The sequence below is a fragment of the Opisthocomus hoazin genome, chromosome 6, assembly GCF_030867145.1.
Source record: "Opisthocomus hoazin isolate bOpiHoa1 chromosome 6, bOpiHoa1.hap1, whole genome shotgun sequence".
Classification (NCBI taxonomy): domain Eukaryota; kingdom Metazoa; phylum Chordata; class Aves; order Opisthocomiformes; family Opisthocomidae; genus Opisthocomus; species Opisthocomus hoazin.
Genome location: NC_134419.1, coordinates 42822998 through 42846018, shown reverse-complemented (window position 1 = coordinate 42846018; position 23021 = coordinate 42822998). Strand labels below are relative to the sequence as shown.

At 37.1% G+C, this 23021-nt stretch overlaps 1 protein-coding gene across 21 annotated transcripts in view; it reads left to right on the top strand.

Moving 5' to 3' along the window:
• The window catches only part of KCNMA1 (potassium calcium-activated channel subfamily M alpha 1), a 510287-nt gene that overhangs the window by 365255 nt on the left and 122011 nt on the right, over nt 1–23021 (top strand). For 12 of the 21 annotated variants that reach the window (XM_075422929.1, XM_075422930.1, XM_075422926.1 and 9 more), the window contains 3 exons: nt 7248–7357; nt 15349–15417; nt 19561–19572. In XM_075422929.1, coding sequence (XP_075279044.1) covers nt 7248–7357; nt 15349–15417; nt 19561–19572 — 191 coding nt within the window. The remainder of the gene's footprint in view (nt 1–7247; nt 7358–15348; nt 15418–19560; nt 19573–23021) is intronic. The other 9 variants (XM_075422928.1, XM_075422927.1, XM_075422923.1 and 6 more) reach the window with 1 other exon arrangement.

The following is a 23021-nucleotide window of genomic DNA, read 5'->3' as shown; positions in this document are numbered from 1 at the left end:
TTCCTTACTGCAGCTTTTCTGCTTCATTTTGTTCTGTTCTAAATATTGGGTGGCATTAACTTCTGCTTTAGTTACTCTGCCAGCAAAGACGCGTCCCCGCATTCCAAAGCAGTATTTGACTGCTTAATTATTTGCAATTTTTTTTTTTGCCAGGACACTATTTTCCAGTAAATAGTAAAGGTTTTATCTGGGGATGACATGCCCAGTCCCTGAAACTGTTCAAGGTCAGGTTGGACAGGGCTTTGAGCAACCCTGTCTAGTGAAAGATGTGCCTGCCCGTGGCAGGGGGGTGGGAGCGAGGTGATCTTTAAAGGTCCCTTCCAACCCAAACCATTCTGTGATTCTATGATCTAAACTCTGAACTTCTCAAACTGGCAGTTACCCGCAGAGGTAATGATGAACAGGAGATAAAGCCTGGTGTCACTCTCTCATATCAAAACTAAACTTTGGCTTCCTGGAACTCACTTAGTAAAGGTATGTGTTTGTTCAGCCAACAAGCAAAGCTTTACCACAGAAAACTTTTCACTGAAATGAAATTTATTTTCTTCGTCTCAACTGTATTAGTCCATACTGTACAAAGTTAGAAAATACAAATATCCAGATTCTGCTGTCAGGAGCTGAAACAGGATGGATCATTAATTCTTTGCAGTAACAAAATTGTCTTTATGATTGTAAAATTGAAACTACTGTAGGCTTTTCTTTGTTTTTCAAGTTAAAATCAAGGTTGTTTTCATCTTTATAAGCACAGCAATGTTTTCAGGTAGGCTAAAATCAAGGTAAATATTTTCACTAACCAGATAAGTAACTTTGATAGTTTTACTGAATGACAATTTTGGTAAGCTTGATTAGTAGCATCTTGAACCAAACTAACCCCAAATTCAGCTCTTTTTGCTTCTGTAAAGTTTGCGTAACGTTTAACTATTCCCCATTGGTTTCAGACAACAGACATGTGAAACATCCGTTTCCTAAGTGCATATGGGACAGATTTTTTTTTTTCATCTCTATATAAACAGTTAGGTTTTTTGGCAACTTTTACTGTATAGATAAGTATGAGTAAGTAGTAGATAAGTATCGGTAAGTCCAGAGGTGGACTGGACAGCAATCGCTTGACTTACGGTTAAGTATTTTAAAGGAAAGTAAACACACATTATGAAGAATCATATTTGTTTAGGGATTCAATTTTTCAAATTAACTGCAGCAGCAGACTTTAAAATATCATCACAAAGGCTTAAATTAGTCAAGAACACAGCGAGTCCTAAAGTATGTTTTTCTTGCTTTAAGGATTTTGAAATTAGTACGTTACTGATGTGGATTATGGGGGAAACAGATTATATTCATCTGTGGAACCTTAGTATTAAAACTCAGGATAACTACGAGACTCAAGGAATTAGGAGAGCCATACTGAACACTGGAGAGTCTTAAGAATTGTTTCATTTCTAACAGACCAGCAGGTACTGCTCTTCAAAAAATACCAGGCAGGTGACCATCTCTGTCTTTGAAATCACAGGGCAAACATTGTGGTTCAGGTGGAGATAAAATGCAAGATAAAATGAGCAAGATAAAATGCAATCTTTAGTCCATTATTATTGTTACCTTATAATAATGTAGCATCCCAAACATCAGTAATTCTCTAAATCTGTTAATCAACATTTCATTATATCCTATCAGAAGGTATCTTGAACATTCCAATCACTTGATGAAAGTCAATTTAACACTAACCAGTACCTGTGAAGCTTGATCACTGCTTTGTGGATGAGTTGGGTTTTTTCCAGTCCTTTCTTGGACCTTGACGAAGGGTGAGCACCTACATACAGGCCTGATCTGCAGTTGCTTCCTCCAAACCAAAGCTATTTGCCTAAAGAAAAGACAGCAAGGGAACAAAGTAGAAAGGACAAACACGCAATGTATATTTTTTTCCAACCCCAGGTAGTGTCAATTTAAGAAAAAGACACAAAATAGACCATAAGTTACAAACGTGTCCTTGCTTTCTCTATATGAAGAATTTCTGATAAGCAATATTTGCAAGCTTCACATAAATGAAAGGGTTCTAAAAAATGTGATGTGACTTCCCTGTGTGCGGTGGAGAAAAACCCAATGCAAACCCCTTTTAGAGTCCCACATGGTCTCTGACTGGTTAAACAATTTATAGGGAAGAACTCTGTCTTGATTGTTTGCAGCCTGCTTGTCAGAGAGTGTATGATTTGGAACATCTCCATATTGCAATTTATTCTTGCAGTTGTTTTTTTCTCCAGAACTAAAGTAACTGGTTACCTGGCAGCCTATCAACAGGAGAAGAAAATTTAAGAGAAATCAATTCATTGTAATTAATATTTCACTGGTTTCTTAAACAGTTTCCAATCCTTCTGTTATTTAAAACATTCTTTTGAAAGAGTGCCTTTTGACTAGTTTAATACGGGGAAAAGATTGATGAATCCCAAATTAGTACTCAGCCTGTGGGATAAAAATGCAAACTTGTATAAAATACTATGCAAGTCCTGTCAAAATAGCTGTGAAATTCAGATTTTTTTTTTTTTAATATTGGAAAATTGTTTGTCTGAGAGATTTGTCACACCAAATTCCAATGAAAGTTATATTATACTATAAAATAACATATAATAATATAATATAAAAGCACTAGTAATACTTAATAATGTAATACAACAATCTAACAAGTTTCATTTAATAATATAAAATTGCACCATAGCAATGATATAATCTGAAATTTATTTTGATTTATTTTTTCTAACGTAAATCATTATGTCAAAACATACTGTTGTTTCTTTTGGCTTTGTGCTGTTCAGATAGTGATCGTAAGCATGCAGGTATCGGTAGAGAAGGTTGAAGTTTAAATGAGCTGTGGATCTGGCTGTTACAGGGAAGAGGTGCTTTTAAGTTGTAAAAGAGTTTGAAAAGCTCAGCACTACTATAACATTTCGATACAAGCCTTGTGTGGCCGTGGTATGAAAATGCTTTAAGTTCGACAATTAGCAGAGCTGTAGCTGTTGTATATAGAATCATAGAATGGTAAGGGTCGGAAGGGACCTTAAAGATCATCTGGTTCCAACTCCCCTGCCATGGGCAGGGACACCTTCCACCAGACCAGGTTGCTCAGAGCTCCATCCAACCTGGCCTTGAACACTGCCAGGGAGGGGGCAGCCACAGCTTCTCTGGGCAACCTGGGCCAGGGCCTCACCATCCTCATGGTGAAGAATTTCTTCCTAATATCTAATCTAAATCTGCCCTCTTTTAGTTTACAGCCATTCCCCCTTGTCCTATCACTACACACCCTTGTGAAAAGTCCCTCTCCATCCTTCCTATCGGCCCCTTCAGGTACTGCAGACTGCTCTAAGATCACCCCGGAGCCTTCTCTTCTCCAGGCTGAACAGCCCCAACTCCCTCAGCCTGTCCTCGTAGGAGAGGTACTCCAGCCCTCGGATCATCCTCGTGGCCGTTCTCTGGCCCCGCTCCAACACACCCATGTCCTTCTTATGCTGGGGGCTCCAGAGCTGGACGCAGGACTCCAGGTGGGGTCTCACAAGAGCGGAGTAAAGGCTGCTAGGACACTGCACTCCCGCCGTGTATTTCTGCAACCATACGTCTGCTCAGCTGTAATTCTCTTTCTGGAGCCTTTTAATGTGGCTGTTGCTTTCTTTCCTGGCAATGAAGAATATCACAGAATCACACAGTCACAGAATGTTAGGGGTTGGAAGGGACCTCTGTGGGTCATCTAGTCCAACCCCCTGCCGAAGCAGGGTCACCTACAGCAGGCCGCAGAGGACCTTGTCCAGGTGGGTCTTGAATATCTCCAGAGAAGAAGACTCCACCACCTCCCTGGGCAGCCTGTTCCAGGGCTCTGTCACCCTCAGAGGGAAGAAATTCTTCCTCATGTTCAGCTGGAGCTTCCTCTGCTTCAGTTTGTGCCCATTGCCCCTTGTCCTGTCGCTGGGCACCACTGAAAAGAGCTTGGCCCCATCCTTCTAACACCCACCCTTCAGATATTTGTAAGCATTTATAAGCTCCCCTCGCAGCCTTCTCCTCTTCAGGCTAAACAAGCCCAGCTCCCTCAGCCTTTCCTCGCAGGAGAGATGTTCCAGTCCCCTCACCATCCTTGTACCCCTCCGCTGGACTCTCTCCAGTAGCTTCTGGTTTTGCACACTGAGCTTAGTATGTATGACAGTATTGCATCCCTCACTTTTTTTGGTACTGGCTCTCCATAAAATCTTATTTGGACGTGGAATTGGTCTTGCTGTCTCTTAAAGCTTTTGAAGGTGAAATTATTTTCTCTGCCCTGGTGAGGCCCCATCTGGAGTACTGTGTCCAGTTCTGGGCTCACCAGTTCAAGAAAGATGAGGAGCTACTGGAGAGAGTCCAGCTGAGGGCTACAAAGATGATGAGGGCACTGAAGCATCTGTCCTATGAGGAGAGGCTGAGGGAGCTGGGCTTGTTTAGCCTGGAGAAGGCTGAGAGGGGACCTAATAAATGCTTATAAATATCTTCAGGGTGGGCGTCACGAGGACGGGGCCAGACTCTTTTCAGTGGTGCCCAGCGACAGGACAAGGGGCAATGGGCACAAACTGAAGCTTAGGAAGTTCTATCTGAACATGAGGAAGAAACAAAAAGGCAGAGGCAAGGGCAGAGACTTAGGGAACTGCAGGCAGGGATGAAGACCGCTGTCCCAGAGAGCAAAAAAAGGAGTAGGGAGACGAACATCACTGCATTTCTGTAGAATTCTTATTTTATGGGGTTTTGTGAGCTTCGTGGTGTGGAGCTGGAGGAACAATATGGAATACAGAACTATAACTTATAACTTTTAGAAAATATTAGGTGTTTAATAAAAATGTGTAATAAGGAACAAGATACATCTGTTCTAGACTCTTGGGGAACGAATAGAACTCTATAACCATTATAGCTTCTGTTTTTAAAATGTAGTTTACTTTTACAGCTTGTGCTCATATAATCTTGTTTCCTAGAGCATGTAAGGTTTTAAAAGTTCCTGAAGATTTAATTTAAAATTAAAAAATAACAATTACTGAACTTAAAAGTTTTGCTAAACACTTACAATTTTCATCTGATTATACCTTGTTTAGAAGTATAATTTAGAGTAGAATAACAAGTACAACTAATGAAACAACAATATAAACAAACCAATTAAAGGAAAAATTGAATTAATATCCAGAAAAAAAGTCTTGAATGACATCTATTTAGGCATGAGTTCATTTTGAAATTTAAGAGGCAGAAAGCCAGTTGCTGGATACATTATAAACGCAGAGAGTATGTTGTTGGTCACAGACCTGAACTGTCTGGTGATTAAAGTATGTGCTTTAAGTTTTCCCATCTTAAATTTTTATCCTTTTTTGAATTTACATGGTGAGATTTCCTTTAAGCCCTGTATGTTATGCAAGAACCTGTTTTAAAACAGCTGTAGTTTGACACAACAGAGAAAGAGAAATTGATGCTTAAAAATGCTTTTCTCAATTTGATTTATTGCTGAATAGCTGAAGAATTACTTTGGACACCTTTACCCAAGTCACTTGTGTCCCATGTATTAATTTCTTTTCTTCAATACTGACAGAGATGTACATTTATATCGCTGTTTGGAATGTATGTTCATAGCAAACCCCACACTCTTCCTAACATACCATAATGCTTTTACCATAAAGAGTATAGGGGCCTATGTTTTGCTGCCGTAAGGCATTTCATACCATGAAAATCATTGACTGGATATTATGCAAGGCATGTGACATAGTGGGCAGTAATGTAGCTACACAAAATTTTAAAGCAGTAGTAAGTTGCTTAGCTTATTGGACTGAATTCCTTGATAAGAATTTCTGATATGTTGAGAGTTCTTTATGTAATGGGAAAAAAAATTTCTGGCTCATACTTAGCTGGTCACTGTGTCACTGGCTCTGGGACTTGTAAAATGTAGAAAACAAAAATATGTCGCATTATTTTTGCTAGTCTGGTGTACTTGACATGTTTCTTGCTCATTTTACATATACTGTATAATCATACGTACATTTTTGGTCCTGTGTATATTTCTTGCAGCTATGAGTTTCTCTGTTCACAAAACTTAAATAGCAAAATTAGTGAATAAAGCCAAAGAGAGAATTACACACAGGACTGTCCCATTGTGGTTGAAATTTTTGCTCTGTTTTGATGTGATATAATAAATAGGGAAGCAAGCATGTGATGTGAAGCCTTAGGTATCTCAGGCTGCGTGTTTGTGGTGGTTTCCTTTGTTTGCCTGGGAAGGTCTCATTGGGAATGGCAGTGAAATCTCAAACAAACTTTGGATGAGGGCACAAACTACGGTGTAGAAAACTGGGATTTCAACAGTGAAAAGCTTCATCATATGCCATATTTCCAGTCATATCAGCTGACTTTGTATTTGCTTTTCTGAATTATAGTGCTATTGCTGCTGATGGATACTAAGCTCAATTTAGTGACCTTAATGTAGGTGTTTGATGCTGACTGAAAGACCTTAGAGAGTGTCTGAGGCATAAGCTGTATAGATACGGCATGGCATCCATGGACCTCAGGGCAGCAGATGGAAGCTAGGAGGGATTGCACGCACATCTGAAATATCAACCAAAACAACTGCTTAGGCAAATAGATTGAGCTTTTGGTGTTAGTCCTGTGGTACTTCTAACTTGTTTTTCTTCGTACCTTCAACAGTAAAAGATCTCTGAATTTAGAAATACAGGTTTTCTTCAGTTACTGTCCTAAAGCACTGGTGACCATTGAAGAAATGGTTTCAATATATGCTTCTTGTATTTCCTTGTAAGTTACAGAATCAGAGAAGAAAAAAATATTTTTATTTTAAGCGATGAGTTTTGACAGCTGATCGACTTCTAAAACAGGTGAAAACAATTGAAACATTGTTAGAGAAGCTCAAATAACAATACAATGCAACCATTTCACTGGAGAATTTTTGGAAAGAGAAAATTGAGAAACATTTTTCCTCAAGCTATTTACAACCTTACTTCAACTCATGCTGAATGTGCTTGCCAAGAATGGAGTGTATTATTTTTACATAGAACACTTGATTTACTGACTATGTGGACTCTTTTTTTTTTTTTTTCTTTTTTTTGGCATTCCAGGAAATCCTATTAAAATAACCAATATTAATTTCTACAAGGGTCCACTGACTTACTAAAATCTGGAGCATGTTTAAGCAGTTGTTTGTAAATTTTAAAGAACGATCTTGGTTTTACTCAGACCTCTGCATCTGTGTTTCTTTGTTTCAGATTGAGGAGGATACGTGGCAGAAATACTACCTGGAAGGAGTTGCAAATGAAATGTACACAGAATATCTGTCTAGTGCCTTTGTGGGTTTGTCCTTCCCTGCAGTTTGTGAGTAAGTAGAAATACATATGAATGTGCATTAGTATTTGCCTTCTCTGAATTGAAATCTTAAGTTTCTGCAGGAGATCTTTTCACTCTGCTACAGTCCTAATGTTGCTACATCAGATGGGGTCCAATAAAATAAACATTAAAGCAATCACTGCACAGAAGTATTCCAAACATTGCAATGCCTGCTTCAGAAGAGATTTGGAATTAAGTGATAGTAAATGAAAGCATAAATGTTTTCAGGGTTGAGCAAATTAATCGGCAATCTATTTAAATTGAGTTATTTACTCGTAAGTGCTGTCCTACTGCTGCTTCTAATGATTCCCATTCTTTGAACAGAGATTGTCAGCACCACCGTCCGGGCTTATATCCCATTCCAAGGAAGCTATTCATTGATTGAAACAGATGTAGCGGAGTCATATAAGCAATGTGGCACCCAGAGCTCTGTGGAGCTGGTTGCAAACCACTTTTAACAAGTGAAATATGTCAGAAAAAATAATGTCTGTTTTGTAATGAGAAAGAAGCATTTGAAGCGTATTGTATATAACCATAGCATAAGCCATGCTACGGCTTTATTTCTAGAGACTGAAAATCCTTCTATTTGTCCTAGAATGGTTCTGTGAATGAGAGATTTGTATGCAGAGGTTTTGTATGATAAATGCTATGGCCACAAACATAGTCAAGAAAGTTTAGCACAGTCGCATTTCCTCTTCTGTTGGCATTGTTCTTCGTTACAGCCGTACCAAAAGGTCACAACAAAGACTGTGGACAGCTTTTGCTAGGCACTGTTCAAATGCTTAAAAAGACACCTTATTCTGGAGATCTGATGTCTAACTAAATAACAGAAAAACTTCTGCCGACTCCATTCTTAAAGGGGTAAATAGAGGAAGAAGTAAGATCCCATCTTGTATGTAAAGGAGAAGGATTTTGGTTTGGCTCCTCTCACTTCTTCCACCTTTTTGAATTTTTACAGTAGCATAAATATAAGTTATGACATAAGAATGAGGGAGAAACAACTGTTAGACAAATGTTACCCATTTAAAAATCTGTCTATTGGTGGGATGTAGCTAGAAGAGAGTCCAGTCTTTGCTAGCAAAATGAAGGGGCTCACAGTCCATTCCTCCACTACGTTAAACAGACTGTGACTAGGTTATTGAAGAAGAATGTTTATAACTATAAGCACAAAACTTTGCCTGGATATCTTGAAAGAGAAAATCTCGTAAGATATTCTAGAAACTTGTATTCTATTCAGAATGAATGGTAATTTGTGCTGTTTACACTAACTACAATCATGAAAACTAAATCTCCATGCCAAACCATTGTCAAACATAGTGGAGTTTCTATAGGAGTTCTCAGAAACATGTGACTGAGACTGTATTTGACATAAAGCTGTGCCTGGGATAAAATAATGACTAAAGAAAGGGCATTTATTAAGATTTAGAAACATGTCGAAATTGGGAGCTCTCCTCAAGCATTTGGTTTTCTGGAGGCTTAATTAACTGTGTTTCCTCATTTCAATTAAAGAAAAATATTTATCTCAAATTTTCAAATAGTTTAATAACTATTAAATTCAGGTTATTTAAAGCACATTGAAAATTAAAATATAGTATTACATATTAATGAGTTTGAGGCATAGATATTTTCGTTACTGTAAGAATTGTCTATTTGATTTCCAGAAGAACCAAAGGACATCAAAAAGTCTGTTGCATTGGTTTGTAAAGGGGAAATAAAATCAGTGGGAAGGCTTAATGTGATCAACTACCCACAAAATGTACAGACTTTGAAAACAGTTTTTGTAATTTAGCTTTGAAAATTCATGCAATCAATGACATTTTAAAACCCTGACACTAAATGACATGTGCTGCTTCCTCAGTTGATTGATCTTGATTCCCGGTCTAGGAGTGTGATGCTTTGGTAAATAGGCTGCCATACAGTTTGGATAACAAACAGAGAGTGCAGAAACATCTCCTCTTTCAGTGGGGATGGGACACTCAATATTGTTGAGGAATTCCAAGCTATTGATATCAACACCAGGGGGAAGAAATTAAGTTAAAGTAGAAGTTAGTATCAGTCTGCAATTTTTATTTCTAATTCTGAGTAAATGTGTGTGTACTGTGTGAACATATTCCCAGCAATATATATGTTATATGTGAATGTAATTGCTATTATTCTGTGCCCTTGGATACTGTTGCACCAGATGTGGATGGTGCTGATTGAAGAGTAAACTAGCCAAACTGTCCCCCACTAGCACAGAGTCTTCTAGCAGACTTTCTAATATTTAGTAATGCAAGGCTAACCTTCACCCAGGTTCTAGACCCACCGTTCTCCACCCAAAAATTTCCTTAGTGAGGCAACATGTCTGTGGATTCACACTTCACCTAGCAGTGGAAACAGTATATGAAAGGTGTCCGCTTCTCTTAATATATGTTAAGTTGGGCCCATTTTCTGTTGGTTCTATTTTTGAAGTCATTCATGCAGTCAAATGACATAGCCATGTTTTAATAAAAGGTGAAATTATGGAGATGTCATTATCACTGTATATATGCAGCATCTTGATGTATGGTTTATTGTAGGCGTGGGTAACGGACCTTTGTAACGATGTGACCCCAATATGAGTATGATCGTACAGCTTTATTAGTCAGCAAAACAAGGTTTATATAGCAAAACTATTACAGCATCTGAATGGTTAAAGCCCCAACCCATATATAGGCAAAACTACTGCAACTCGTTGTGATTGGTGCAGAGCTGCATCTCGAAGTGAAAACAGTACTGTGGCAGGAAACAGCAAAGTGGCAGGAAGGAAGTGACAGTGTGGCAGGAAACGGTGATGTTCCCCCTGCTCCAGTGTCCCGAGCTCGTCGCTCTGCCTTCCCAGCAGGGTTCCGTGTCAGCCGCTCCCAAGGCTCACCTCCGGATCAGAACCTGGGTTGCTCAGCGCACCAAACTATGTCCCCTCTCGTCCAGCCAGGACTCCACAGTTTATAACTATAAGGTATAGTCCAACATTAGTTGTGAAGTTCTTTATATCGTTTTCTAACAGACCATTTGGTGAGCTAATCACGGAAGTCTTGGAAACTTCACTGTCCTGAGAAAGGAGAACCAAGTTAGGCGAGTAGGTAACTCGGCACTTGTCTGCGTTCTCTCTCAGCTCCACCACAGATTATTTATGTTTTGGATATATTCATAGTAGTAGCACTTCCTAGTCTGAGAGTGACTCCAAATGAAGCCAGTCTTCCGCAGAGCAAAGACAGCATGGGCTACCTGCAACTGTCAAGTTCTTGCCTCTATCTTTGGATCATTGTCTTCAGCTAGATTTCTAACTTGTCTCAGAGAGTGAAGTATATCTTAGGCACTTTTGGACTCTTGAGACTTCAGCCACACGTAATATGACCAGTTACACTGCTCTGAAGCAGTGATGCTGGATCAGTCCATACCTGTTAAAATAAGAGCTTTTTCTTAAACCCAGGGTTTTATTCAACATTGCAGATGTGTGTCAAATTTTGGATTCAACAAACCTAAGCCCAGCTCAGATAGTGGCTGAGTCACAAGACAACCTCTAGACTGACATGACTCTAAATGAACCTTTCCGTCTTCTGACTGTGATTAAAATCAGATTCCATCTGCTTCTGCCAGAGACGTCTCCTATATTTTACACTTTCCTCCACTTTATGCCTTCGGGAACTCTACTCTGGGTCCCTGCAGTGAAAGGCTGGCCACCTCCACTGCCTCCACCTATGCAATGCATACATGCTGAGTGGTCCCGCCAGCACACCTCCGAGACTCCAAGATCCAAAGCATGAAAACATGTTGTAAGGTCCCTCTGTGCTCCCTAATTTTGTCTCAGTGGACAGCAACCTTTTCACGAGTATGAAAAGGTGGTTTCAGTAGAAAATTATCCATAGATCAGCACAGAGGCCTTACAGCTTCACACAGTTCTTTAACGCGTGTAAAGTATGGAGGCCTATGTTACCATTGCCGATGTTTACACCATGTTTTTGTATAACCTGGATTTTACTACACATGGTACAAGTAATAATTAGTGGGTTAGTAATTACTGGATAAATTTTCAAAACTCTGTATATGTGGCAGACAAGTTTCCTATTCATGGCTAGAAAGCAAACAATACCTATTTTTATAAAGCAAGCTTGTTTTTGTTGTGCTTAAAGCCTTCAGCAGAGCTCTTATTGGAACAATATCCTTACTTAGTTTTCTTATTCCAACATGATCAGCTTTAATGGGAGCCATAAAGAATGAGTGATAGTTTTGTGTAGCAGGATAAGTATACACAAAAGTAATAAATGACAAAGATTTATGAAACTCTTCAGCCAGGTGTGGATTGGAGTGGGATGTATTCTGCAGCACTTCACAGTGCTTCCATTGCATTTCAAATCAGTAATCATCTTATAAACCAAGATAAAATTTGTTGTGGGAAAAACAGACAAAAATCAATGTAGTGTTCTGTATTGACATTTCTTACATTCAGTGTTTCATAACGGACTGACAGGTCAGCAACCAAAGCCTGTTCAATATTCAGCTCATGTTCTCGCTACCATCCTAGTAATGGTATTGATGTCCACTAGCGTGAGCAGCACATTTATTTGCTAACCTGCTCTTCATCTTGTCGGCAGCCACTGACTGGAAGTGGTACAAATAATTAATTTGTATGAAGTACTTCTGTGTCTATATATGTGTAAATAGAGAAAGTAATGTGTGTACTTAAAATGGGCTTATAAGGAAGATGGGGGACAGGATTTTTAGCAGAGTCTGTAGTGATAGGACAAGGGGTAATGGTCTTAAACTAAAAGAGGATAGATTTAAACTGGATATAAGGAATACATTGTTTTACAGTGAGGGTAGTGTAACCCTGGCACAGGTTGCCCAGAGAGGTGGGAGGTGCCCCATCCCTGGAAACATTCAAGGCCAGGCTGGTCAGGGCTCTGAGCAACCTGATCCAGTTGAAGATGTCCCTGCTCACTGCGGGGGGGGTTAGACTAGATGACCTCTAAAAGTCCCGTCCAACCTGAACTATTCTATGATACTATTATCATTTTAAACTTGATCAGATAACCACTTACATCAGTGCTTACCTTTAAATTTTTTGAGTAGTTCTGTGAAACTCTACTATTGGAGTATTTGCTTACATTTTTTTCCTTGCCTGAGCAGTACAAATACACTCAGCATCTGGAAGAACCCAGCTGTGGGTTGAAAGCAGAAGGTGCCCGTGCTTTTGCCGGTTTTGTATGATTGGAAATTAGCTGAGCCTGAAATTACCAAACCTTTAAAAGGGATATTTGGGTTATTAAATATATATTATGATATTTTCTACTTCAACTTACAAACCTCATTGACTACACTTGTTTTAGACACTGCTGCTCCATATAATTAAAGTACCTGATATACTTCCAACTTCTAAGGAACACAGCCTACTAGCAAGCACCAGTTGCCAATGTATATAAAAATTGTTTGAAAAGAAGACAAAAACAATATATTTGATATTGTAAGTAATTTGCTCAGCTTAAGATGCTACTAGAAGACACTACTTTTTTTATCAGGAACAATATTTTTCCATATATTTTTTAATAGGGGAATAGCAACATGATTTATCTTGTATCAAAATACTTTTGCTAACTGCAGCTTGAACCAAGGTATGGAAGTAGATTGAAAGTACTTTTTCTCCTCTGAGGAGAGTACCTATTCCTTTGTCAAAAGTAGTTCAGCAAAAAATGTTATAAGTGACCGTGAGGAAAAAAATTGAATGGAATACGGTGTACAGGATTTCAATCAAAAATTTGTTTGAAGTGAAAAAACTTTCTTCCAGTGGGTGTTCTAATTAAAACCATTTTTTTAATGTTTGGTACAAAATTAAATAGTTGAGAACTAATCAAGTTTGTATTTTCATGTTTTTCTGCTCAGAAAGGAAAATTATAATTTCTTGAAATTCTAAAACTCCCAGTACTTTCACATGCAAGTAATAACGCAGGTATCTGTGGTTAATTTATGCCAATGATAGTCTTACCAGTAAAGAAGGAAGATTTAATGTCAAAACCAATTTATTTCTCTCTGGGTAGATAGAAATGGTCAGATTCAAATTCTGAAGAGCCTTTGTTCATGGCCATCTGTGTTCATCAGTAGTTAGCAGATGATGCTGACAGTTGAAAATAAAATATAAATTAATGCCTCATGTACTGTCATTGACAGTTTTTGTGGACTTCTACGTAATAATTAGAGATCAGTTAAATGGTGAGATTTACTAATCCTTATTTTTAATTGCATAGCCAAGTGCATGTAAACCTATTTATTTTACCACTTAAATATTTTTAGTTTTTAGGGAGATACATGTGTAGATAGGTTATCAAATACTGGGAAACCAAGGAAGAGAAGTTAAGTGTGTTTCCTAAAGGAATGTAGGTGTTCAAAATAAAACAAATAGATTTAGAACTCTTGACACTTCACGGCTCATGAAGTTGGATTTTATGATATCATCTTTTTAAAAACAGATTGGTCATAGTCTTAATAGAACATGTAATGTACTCTAGTATTACAATTGAATTTCTGTTTTATGTTTCTTTTTTTGAAGCTGATAGGCTTTGTTAACCTCTTAAAAGGTGATGGGTGGTGATGGCCTAATCGAGAATTTGGTAACTCTCAGGATTTTGTCTGCCCATTTGTGACAATGGCTGGTGTTCTGAGGGTAGAAAAAGTTTTGATTAGTTTTGAAAAAAGTGAAATGAGTATTGCCCCAATCTGTCTTGCTGTGTTACCTCCCAGTACCGAGATATCATCTGCCTCCCTAGACAAGTAGTCTACTTTTACAATCCTTTGAAAGGAAATTTTTTTGAAGAAAAACTATGCTCAAATATTACACTGCAAAACTTAAACAAAGCAAATTATTATATGTGTTTTTACGTGATATGCAGCACATTGCCTCAGAACCCCTACATCCATGCTTATCTGTAATTATTCTCTTATCCTGAAGAAATAGCAGAAATTAACTGTTCACGGTGATTTCTGGAACTTATTATAAAAATGGAATATTACTAATTCAGCAGCCAGTTCCTTGTTTTTTTGCCAAGTGTATGATGGATGCAAAGTATGCAGAATATTGCTTAAAGAAAATAAATATTCTCAAAATATATGCAAAAATATGAACAGCACTGAAATAAGTAAGTTTGTAGAGAAGCAATGAGCACTGGAAAAGTTAGTGTGTGATGCAGAACATGGCAGCCATCTAATTGGAAGGTGAGCCCTAGAATAATTTGTGACAATTTCATAGAACAGGAAGCAAGTAGCATTGAATTTACATACACTTCAAAGACAAAATTGGAAAATTGTTTCTTTGCTTATTCTCAGAGAGCCCATTAGCTTGAAGCAAATGGTGTTGTGCTAACTCACAGTTCTGCAAGTCTATGAGTATCACCCTTGAGTTGTTTTAATAAATAGCCACTTCTACAGACTTTTAAAACTGAAAAAATCTGTATTGCAGTATTGGAATGTACTTTCCATACATTGGTCAGTAATTGCTGCCATTCATGCCGTTCCTCTGTGACAGTAGTCGGCAAATATTGACGTATTAGTACTGTACTCTCAGTTCAGTTCAGTATATGCATATTTTTACATAGGAATGTACACCACAATCAATATATGGCTAAATTCCAGCAAAGAGTTGAAAGATTTCCCCAAGTCGTCCACAATTATAACCAAATGCATTTTTATGTTGTGTATCATGACCTTGGTTATTATTGGTTAAGTAGACTTAGTAACATAGTGTTGGTGCTTGTGCTACTGTTCTCAACTTGTCAGTTTATATTTTTAGGAAAATACGCATTTGTTATCTTCAAAATAAAGACCTTAGTATACGTTTTGTGTATACCTAACTGAAAAAATGGGAAAGGATCTTAGTGTAAGTTCTCGAAGAAAATACATACCCCGCAGCCATCTCTACGTAAGTGAAGTTGGTTGTGAAAAAGGACTGACTCTTGGCCTCTTCTCTTCCTGCAGACTGGTGTTTGCGAAACTAAAGCTCTTAATGATAGCCATAGAATACAAGTCGGAAAAACGAGAAAGCAGGTATGTCCAATGCCTACGAATGTTGAAGTTCTGGAATGCACTGTCAAGAATTGTGCCTGCTTTTTTTTCAGAATGAACATAGTTATTCTCATATTTTTGAAACGTTTCAGAATATAATTAGCATGCCATCATGTTACACCATTTCACATAGCGCTGGAAGGCTTTTATTTCTGCCTCCTTCTTCGCTAAAATTACTTTAGGTCAGAACACTTAGCAGAAGGTGGAGCGGGCAGTGGTCCGTATGTCCCATCTCCAGAAGTGCAATTCATTTTTACTTTCAATGTTTTTGTTCATAATCTGTCAGTTTTAACTGGAGGTCCAACTTATTTTGCTGAAAATGGAAAAACAGAAAACAGATGTGATATCAAAACTCATTACAGCTGTGTGTATTCTCAAAATAATAATTTAATTCATATGAGTTTGGAAGAACTAATTTAGATAGGATGCAGAATAAACAGAAATATAGGATAAACATAGTATTTATACAGTATCTGTTCTGAGAAAAATTGCATGTATGAATAACATCATGAAACTCGAAAATATTAATTTAGCCTTGAAATTACCAACTGGTTGAGTCCTTTCATCAACCAAAAAGAAAAAAAGTCATTATTATTAGTACAGATTCACAGACAGGAAGTGTTTCTTGCATTTTCTTCATACAAAAATTCATAAGCATATGTGTGAACATTGAAGTCAATCTTCTATTGACTCGTCCATCAGTGCTTTACACAGCATACATTTTTGTATAACAAAAATGTTATAAATGTGCTCTGCAACATGTGGAGGGGCAGATAGTAAAAATATGATAATACTGACACTGAGCTGAATTTGATTTTCCTCTGTCAAAAATTGCATTTTGTACTTCTGTAGTAAATCTGGGCTGATATATATTAGTTCATCTTATTTTTGGCCACTAATTACCTAAAAATTTTGAGGGTAATTGTTTCTCCACACAGGAGATCCAATTCTGTCATTTGAGCTCATGCCACAATTTCTGAGGTTTTTAAAGTTTATTTTAATGTTTGTTAATATATGTGTTCATTTTTCTTTGTAACACATGTCTATAAAATCTACGCAGAGCATTCGATGTGGAAAATATAATGTTACAAGTGTTTATAAGAGTATATCCGTGCCCTGTAGTTGGTTTTGCTTGATTCTTTCCTATGTTATAAAGTGATATGTGAAGTGGTGTATGTGCTAGCGGATATTATTTTGGTCCACACTATGCTGGTTAAAAAATGCTTTTTTGAAAAAAAAAAATCAAATTTTTTAAATGTTTCCAGCTCCCAGGAGCTCTTAAAATACTTTTCCATTGAATAATCTCATTCTACATTAGCTAATGAAAAGCAAATGTTTTGTTATTCTTTTATCTCTGAACACTTTAATGTCTTCCTAGAAAAACGAAAAATATGACAGTAACAGCAGATGAACTATTTACCAGATTTTGTATTTCTAATATTAGAAAATATTTGGTTTCTGTTGGTTCTCTGAAGAATTATTGCCCAACTTCAGTGGTCATTTACTTACAGAAGTGCTAATATTACAGTCTTTTTCAGTAATAACAGATAATTCATAGTTTCCATATAATTCTTTGCACTAACTTCAGTGGCAGTTGGATTGAGCTCTTAATCACAAGGTGATGCAGAGAATCCCACTAAAATTAGCACAACGTGATGCAATCATATGTTCCTTCTTACTTAAAGCTGCGCAGGTAACAGTTCACAATTAATTGATTTGGAAAAAAAAAAAAGGCCTAAAAATCGCAGGAAACAACACTAACAAAGGGATATGAACAGCTGGATTTTGTGAATATGCATGTGACAAGAGGGAGAGCATGTAAGCTAGATACTCACATTTTCTTATAACTCCGATCCACAGTGGCATCTGCTGACTTTATTGACAAGTGATAATTTTATTGTCACTGTTCAGTGAATCACAGAGCTACCTGCAGCGTATCTTTACTGTTCTACTTGTTCCTGGGCTCTTCAACTCAAATATTTTAAGTACATATTTGTGGTTTTCTGAGCTGGAGCCTTTTAGTCTAACCAGCAAGGTAATGGAACAAAACTTCAGTTTCTCCCTTTTTAGGTATGCTTGCATTTCCTTGTATCTTCTTAAATGAAAATATGAGAACTTAAGATAAAAATTAGAATAACGTAGTTTACAAGTGTAAGCTGGCTTTGAACAAGATAAATATGTCACTTGCCAAGTATATTTGTTGATGTTGACTTTAAAAATATTTTATTCTACTTCATATCTTAAGTTCTTTATTGGTAATTCTTCATAAAGGTGAAGGGGAACTGATTATGGTACCCTTTGAGCTTTTGCTCTTTATGAGTGACCAACAGTAGATACGTGCTAAATTATTTTATGATTATATTTTAATTTCATCTTTTGTAGAACTATTGAGAGGTGTTACACATTTTACAATTTAGAGCAAAAAAGATAATTACAAATAAAAATGTAGCATAGTATCTAGGTGACACTTTTATTCAGAGCTAGTATTTCCAGCCATAGCTGAGACAGGTCTAGGACCAGTATTTTCAGAAGCAGAGGAGATTTTCAAAGCATTCTTTCTGCCTTAGGAATGAGAAAATCTTACTCCCACCAGTTTAATTTTTGTTACTAGTCATAACAGAATATCTGTACAAGGAAATTACATATTCAATTTTTGTATTTACACAGGGAGTTTCCTTTTAAGATTAGTTCCATCTGCCTTCATCACTCTGCACTCAGAGCTAAAGCAACACAAAGTGAATTCAGAAGTGTGTGCAGCTCTCAGAAGTGGTAATGTGAGGGCCTTCTAGATTGCCTAATTCCCTCTCTGCATTTTCATCTCAGTGTTAAGGATAAATCTTAGTACCATTTTAAGTCAATGGCAGAATTTTCGTTGACTTTGTTAATGTCTTCATTACACTTAGAATGGCATAAATACACATTTACCTGTGCACTTTTTTTTTCCCTAGGTAGTCTCCTAGATGTCAGTTTTCTAGAGCTACCTGAATTACTGCCAAATTCTGTTAACTCTACCATAGGGAATTTGAAATCAATAGTAATTATAATTCATCAGAACTCCATCTAGGCTAATATTAATGTACGTGTTTGCAGTAGCTGAGCTTCCTGCTTGCAGTTGGGTTTCTTCCTCTTTTTTTCCTGACTCCTAGTAAAGCTACACAAAACAGTAAGCACACCTTGATAACAAGTTTTGACAGTAATGGATTGTTAATTATAAACAATATATGCTTCTACAAGATTGCTTAAAAGCAGAAGTTAGATGTTTTCAAGCCTAAATATAGGTAATATAGTCATAGATATGATAAATACAAACTAGTTTTCAAATAATGGATAAAGTATCTATAGTATGTTTATCTTTTTATGCAACTGTTTCTCACCAGGGTATGTTAAAGATTAATTAAGACAACCATTATTAGATTTTTTGTTATTACATTTATATATTTAATGTTTAAATTACCATTCAGTTATCAAAGAAGACTCTGAGTTTACAAAGTGTGACTGAATTCAGTGAGTTTCTGACCAGTTACTAAGGTCTGTACCTTAGTTATATCATGAGTTACCATTCCTTCATCTCTTGTTAGTGTCTGTGAATATTATAATCAGTTGTTAAGAGCAGGAGACACTTTTTAAATCAGTTTTTGTGTCCCTGCTGCAAGCCAAATAGTTTAGCTTAAAAAAATATTCTTTCTCAGGTCATTTTTAGAGAGGTTTTGTTTCTTCCATACAACAAATGGTAACGGAACTTTGAGAACATCAACCTGAAAATTTCCCAGCAGAGAGTACTGAATAGATAGTAAGAAATATAAGTTCAAAATGCAGACATTCAAACTTCTCATCTAAAATACCTTTTAGAGATATTTTTGCCTTCATTTTTTCCCCCTGTATTTTTTTTCCCCACATGAGTAGGCAAGAAGGAAAGCCTAACCAGGATTCTTCCCTCCTGCACCCTGTGTTTACTCCTCTTGTTAAATTTTCTCTTTGTCTATCCATATATTTGTTCTCATTCTCAGCAGAAAAACCTTTGAGCCTTGAAGACTTTGAAATAAAGGGTTTTTTTGCTTTTGCTTTGGTGTCACTTGATATCTTATCAAAGTGTTTGATTTGCAATTTTTTTCTTGTCGTTTGCAGAAGCCGAAAGCGGTATGCCCTCTTCGTTACCTTTCCTTCCAACCTCAATCCTACCTCCACTCCTTCTAACTTCAGGACTAATTCCTTGCCAAGAATACAGGAAGATAACATCTTTGTCTATCTTTCTCTGTATATACACACACATATATACATATGTATATTCATCCGTCTATGTGTGTGTGTATATATATATCTGTGTGTATATTTACCTATGAGCCCCCAATCTCAAAGAGGAGAGAGAACAGTATTTTGTCTCTCTGTTGATTCTTGTGACTCACGCACTAACTTCTTTGCAGGAAGTACAAAATGAATCGGTATCAGTTTTTTAGGCTTTTTTTTATCCCCTTGTGCAGTCATTGATGTATCAGATTGTTGCATTTGAAAAACAGACTTTACTGTTAACATCTCCTCTCCTCTTTTTTCATTTGTACTGTATCCTGACGATGTATATTTCATCTTTACCAGCCCTTGTGCTGCCATATTGTCTCCATATTCACACCTTCATTGATGTCCTCCTTTCCCCAGAGTCTTTCCTCAAAACACGCCTTACAGTACAGTAGTTCATGTTCTCTTGTAGTCTCACTTTCCATTAACAACAACCAAATACCTGATTCTTTTTATTGCTGGTCCTGTTTTGGACCCAGTTGTTCATGATACAGTACTCATCAAAACTATTGTACTGTTCCAGTGAAAGTGCCATGGATAGTTTGTACTATATGTCACATCCATTTTAATGACATTTATTAAGCTCATTTATGAAGATGTTACCGAATGTATTTGTTTCTCAGTTTTGGTTTTTCTTTGGGATGGCATGTTTTGCATTTTCTTTTGGTACACCATGCTGTGAGCCCCTCTGTAATCTATGTTCTATCTTGCTGCTGTTGGTTTGGATGAAATAAATCGGGCATGCACTTCCATATCCTCTTGTCTCCCCCCTCCTCATCTCTCTTCTTCCTCGCAGCTTTTTTTTTTGCTAATTGCTTATAGCAGTCTGTCTGACTGTCGGTGGTGCTCTTTGGAGACCCATTCTCATTGTCCAGATATTTCAATATCCTTCCTTGTCATACTCTCCAAACTTTACTTTCCATGTCTGTTTTGTTGCGTGTGTTGTATGTGTTCTATTTATTTAATTTTTAGTCTTATTCTCCTGTGGTTTCTGAGTAGATGTGTGAAAAGAGAGGTGGCTTCCTGTCAGTTTGGCATTATTGATATGATCCAACTGCAGAGAAGTTACTGCAACACTTAGCATCTTCAAGGATCTGCAGTTGTTGCACCTCTACTTCGCTTCTTGCTTTTAAGTATATATTATCTTGTGGTGAAGGCATGTTAACGCTGGCATGATGAGCAATATGAAGAAGTGTTGTACCAAGTGAAGTTGCTTGCTCCCAGAATAAAGTATATTGTGCTGCTTCGTTGTACTGATAATCAATCACTTCTGGAACCAGAAGTAATAATTTAAATGTTTCAAAGTGTGTTGAATTCACCAGCACAGTTGAACTAGTTTGGACTATGCCCCAGTAAAATGCCTTGCGCATATCTTGTAGACCATGACTTAGTAGTTGCTATTGTAAAGAACTTAACTCCTGGGAGCAACCTTTTATATGCTTGTAGTAATTAAGCTTTAATATACTGTAGCATGTAATGTGCACTGTGTTTTTTGCCGTGTATTCTTTCTAGTGTCTTACTAGATTTTTCTGTGTAGAGCGATATGGATCTGAACTAACGTTAACGATAGAGCCCAGAAGAAAGAAACAATACTTACGAGTTCCAATCAGTGTGAAGCTGGTATGCACGCAACTCCCACTCTGGGATTTGTGCACCTACCCTCATGCTCCACTTCAAAACATACCCTGAAAAAAAAAAGAAATTGTCTCAAACTAAGTTTGTAATTCTAATTTTACAGTTGTGTTAATGACATGGCACACTTTAAAAAGCCGTTACGCTAATAATGGTGCATTTCATCTGGGCATGGCATGAAATAATCAGGAATAATAACTGGTTTTATTTTAAGATGTGGTGGCTATAGTCAGTAATACCACATAGTTGTGTTTTAAATAATGTATTAATAGTACTTAAACAATATTATATCTTCCTGATTACTAGATGATATTGCTACTGTTTCAGTCGCATGGGGAATGGTACAGTACATCTACCACAAGGTTTAAAACAGAGTTGTTACAGCTTTTGTCATTTGTTTAGTCAAAATTTTGCTGTTTGTGTTTCATTTAATTCAACAATCAGTCTTTTCTTTTTGTAGGCAAGGATGATGGCAGTTACAAGGGTAGCCATAAATCTGCAAAAAAAAAAAAGGAGAGTTTTACTGAATCAGACAAGTTTCATTGATGCAGGGATGAACTGTTCAGTTGGTCACTGATAATGGGATTCATCTCAACTTTATCAGTCTAAATATTAGATGTCTAACCTCCTGGTAGTTATCAACTTATTCCATGATTGCAAAGGAAGAGAGAGGCAGTTCATGTAAGCATCTTCCATTTTAAGAGAGATGAGATGAATCCCACCTTTAGTGCTGTCTAAAATGTAACGTTAAAAGTAAGAACAAACAAGAATAGTACATAACTGAGGCTGATGGCAAGGAAAATTCTTAAATGAACTCTTCCATTGTACGTTTCTACTGACTGACCTTATCTATGTCTTCCAATTTTCAGTCTTCATATAGTGCTGCTAAAATGTTGTTGCCCTTGCCTGTTTCCTGTGCTGTACTTGCTGGGTGTCTCCATATGCCTTTGTCAGCTCAGTTTTAAGACCTTTACTGCACCTCTGCCATCTTAATAAGATCACTCACTTTTTCTCAAAAGACTGATAGTTTTATAAATCTGAGAGTCGTCTGCTGTATAAATGCTATTTCTAGATTAAGAGTTCCAAGTTATGTCCAGTTACAACTTCAGCAGTAATGGAAGCTTACTCAGTTTCAAGCTGTGCAAAGCAAATCATGGAGCCATGTCACTTAGCAAGTGGCCTACCAATAAATACATACAGTGTCATGATGGTTCAGACTCTAAAGCTGATCAGTTGTTTTTTTCCATGTGGTTCACATAGAAGATAGCTGAATATTACAGAAAGCTACAGGAAATACTTTTCCTCTTCTACTGAAGTATTTTGTATACTGAAAATTTATTAGAAATAATGTTTTACATATTCTAATAACATGGAAAAATATCAGCCATCAAACTTTGTAATGCTAGTTCAACCCAAAAAACATAATTTGAGTCCAACATCTGTGATATTTTAAAGCAGGAGACAAATAAAAATCACCCAAAAGCAGAAATGAGTAAAAAGTAGAGAGCTGGAAGGAATTATTCCTGCCCCAAAGTGTCGGTTCACAAATTGTCCTACAGGTCAAACCTCGGACTTTCAGGTTCTCCATCAAGTATCTTGAAGTTCAGCAAAACATGGAAGATCTGCAATTAGTAATCAAAACCTTAGCTGACTTTTAATGCTTT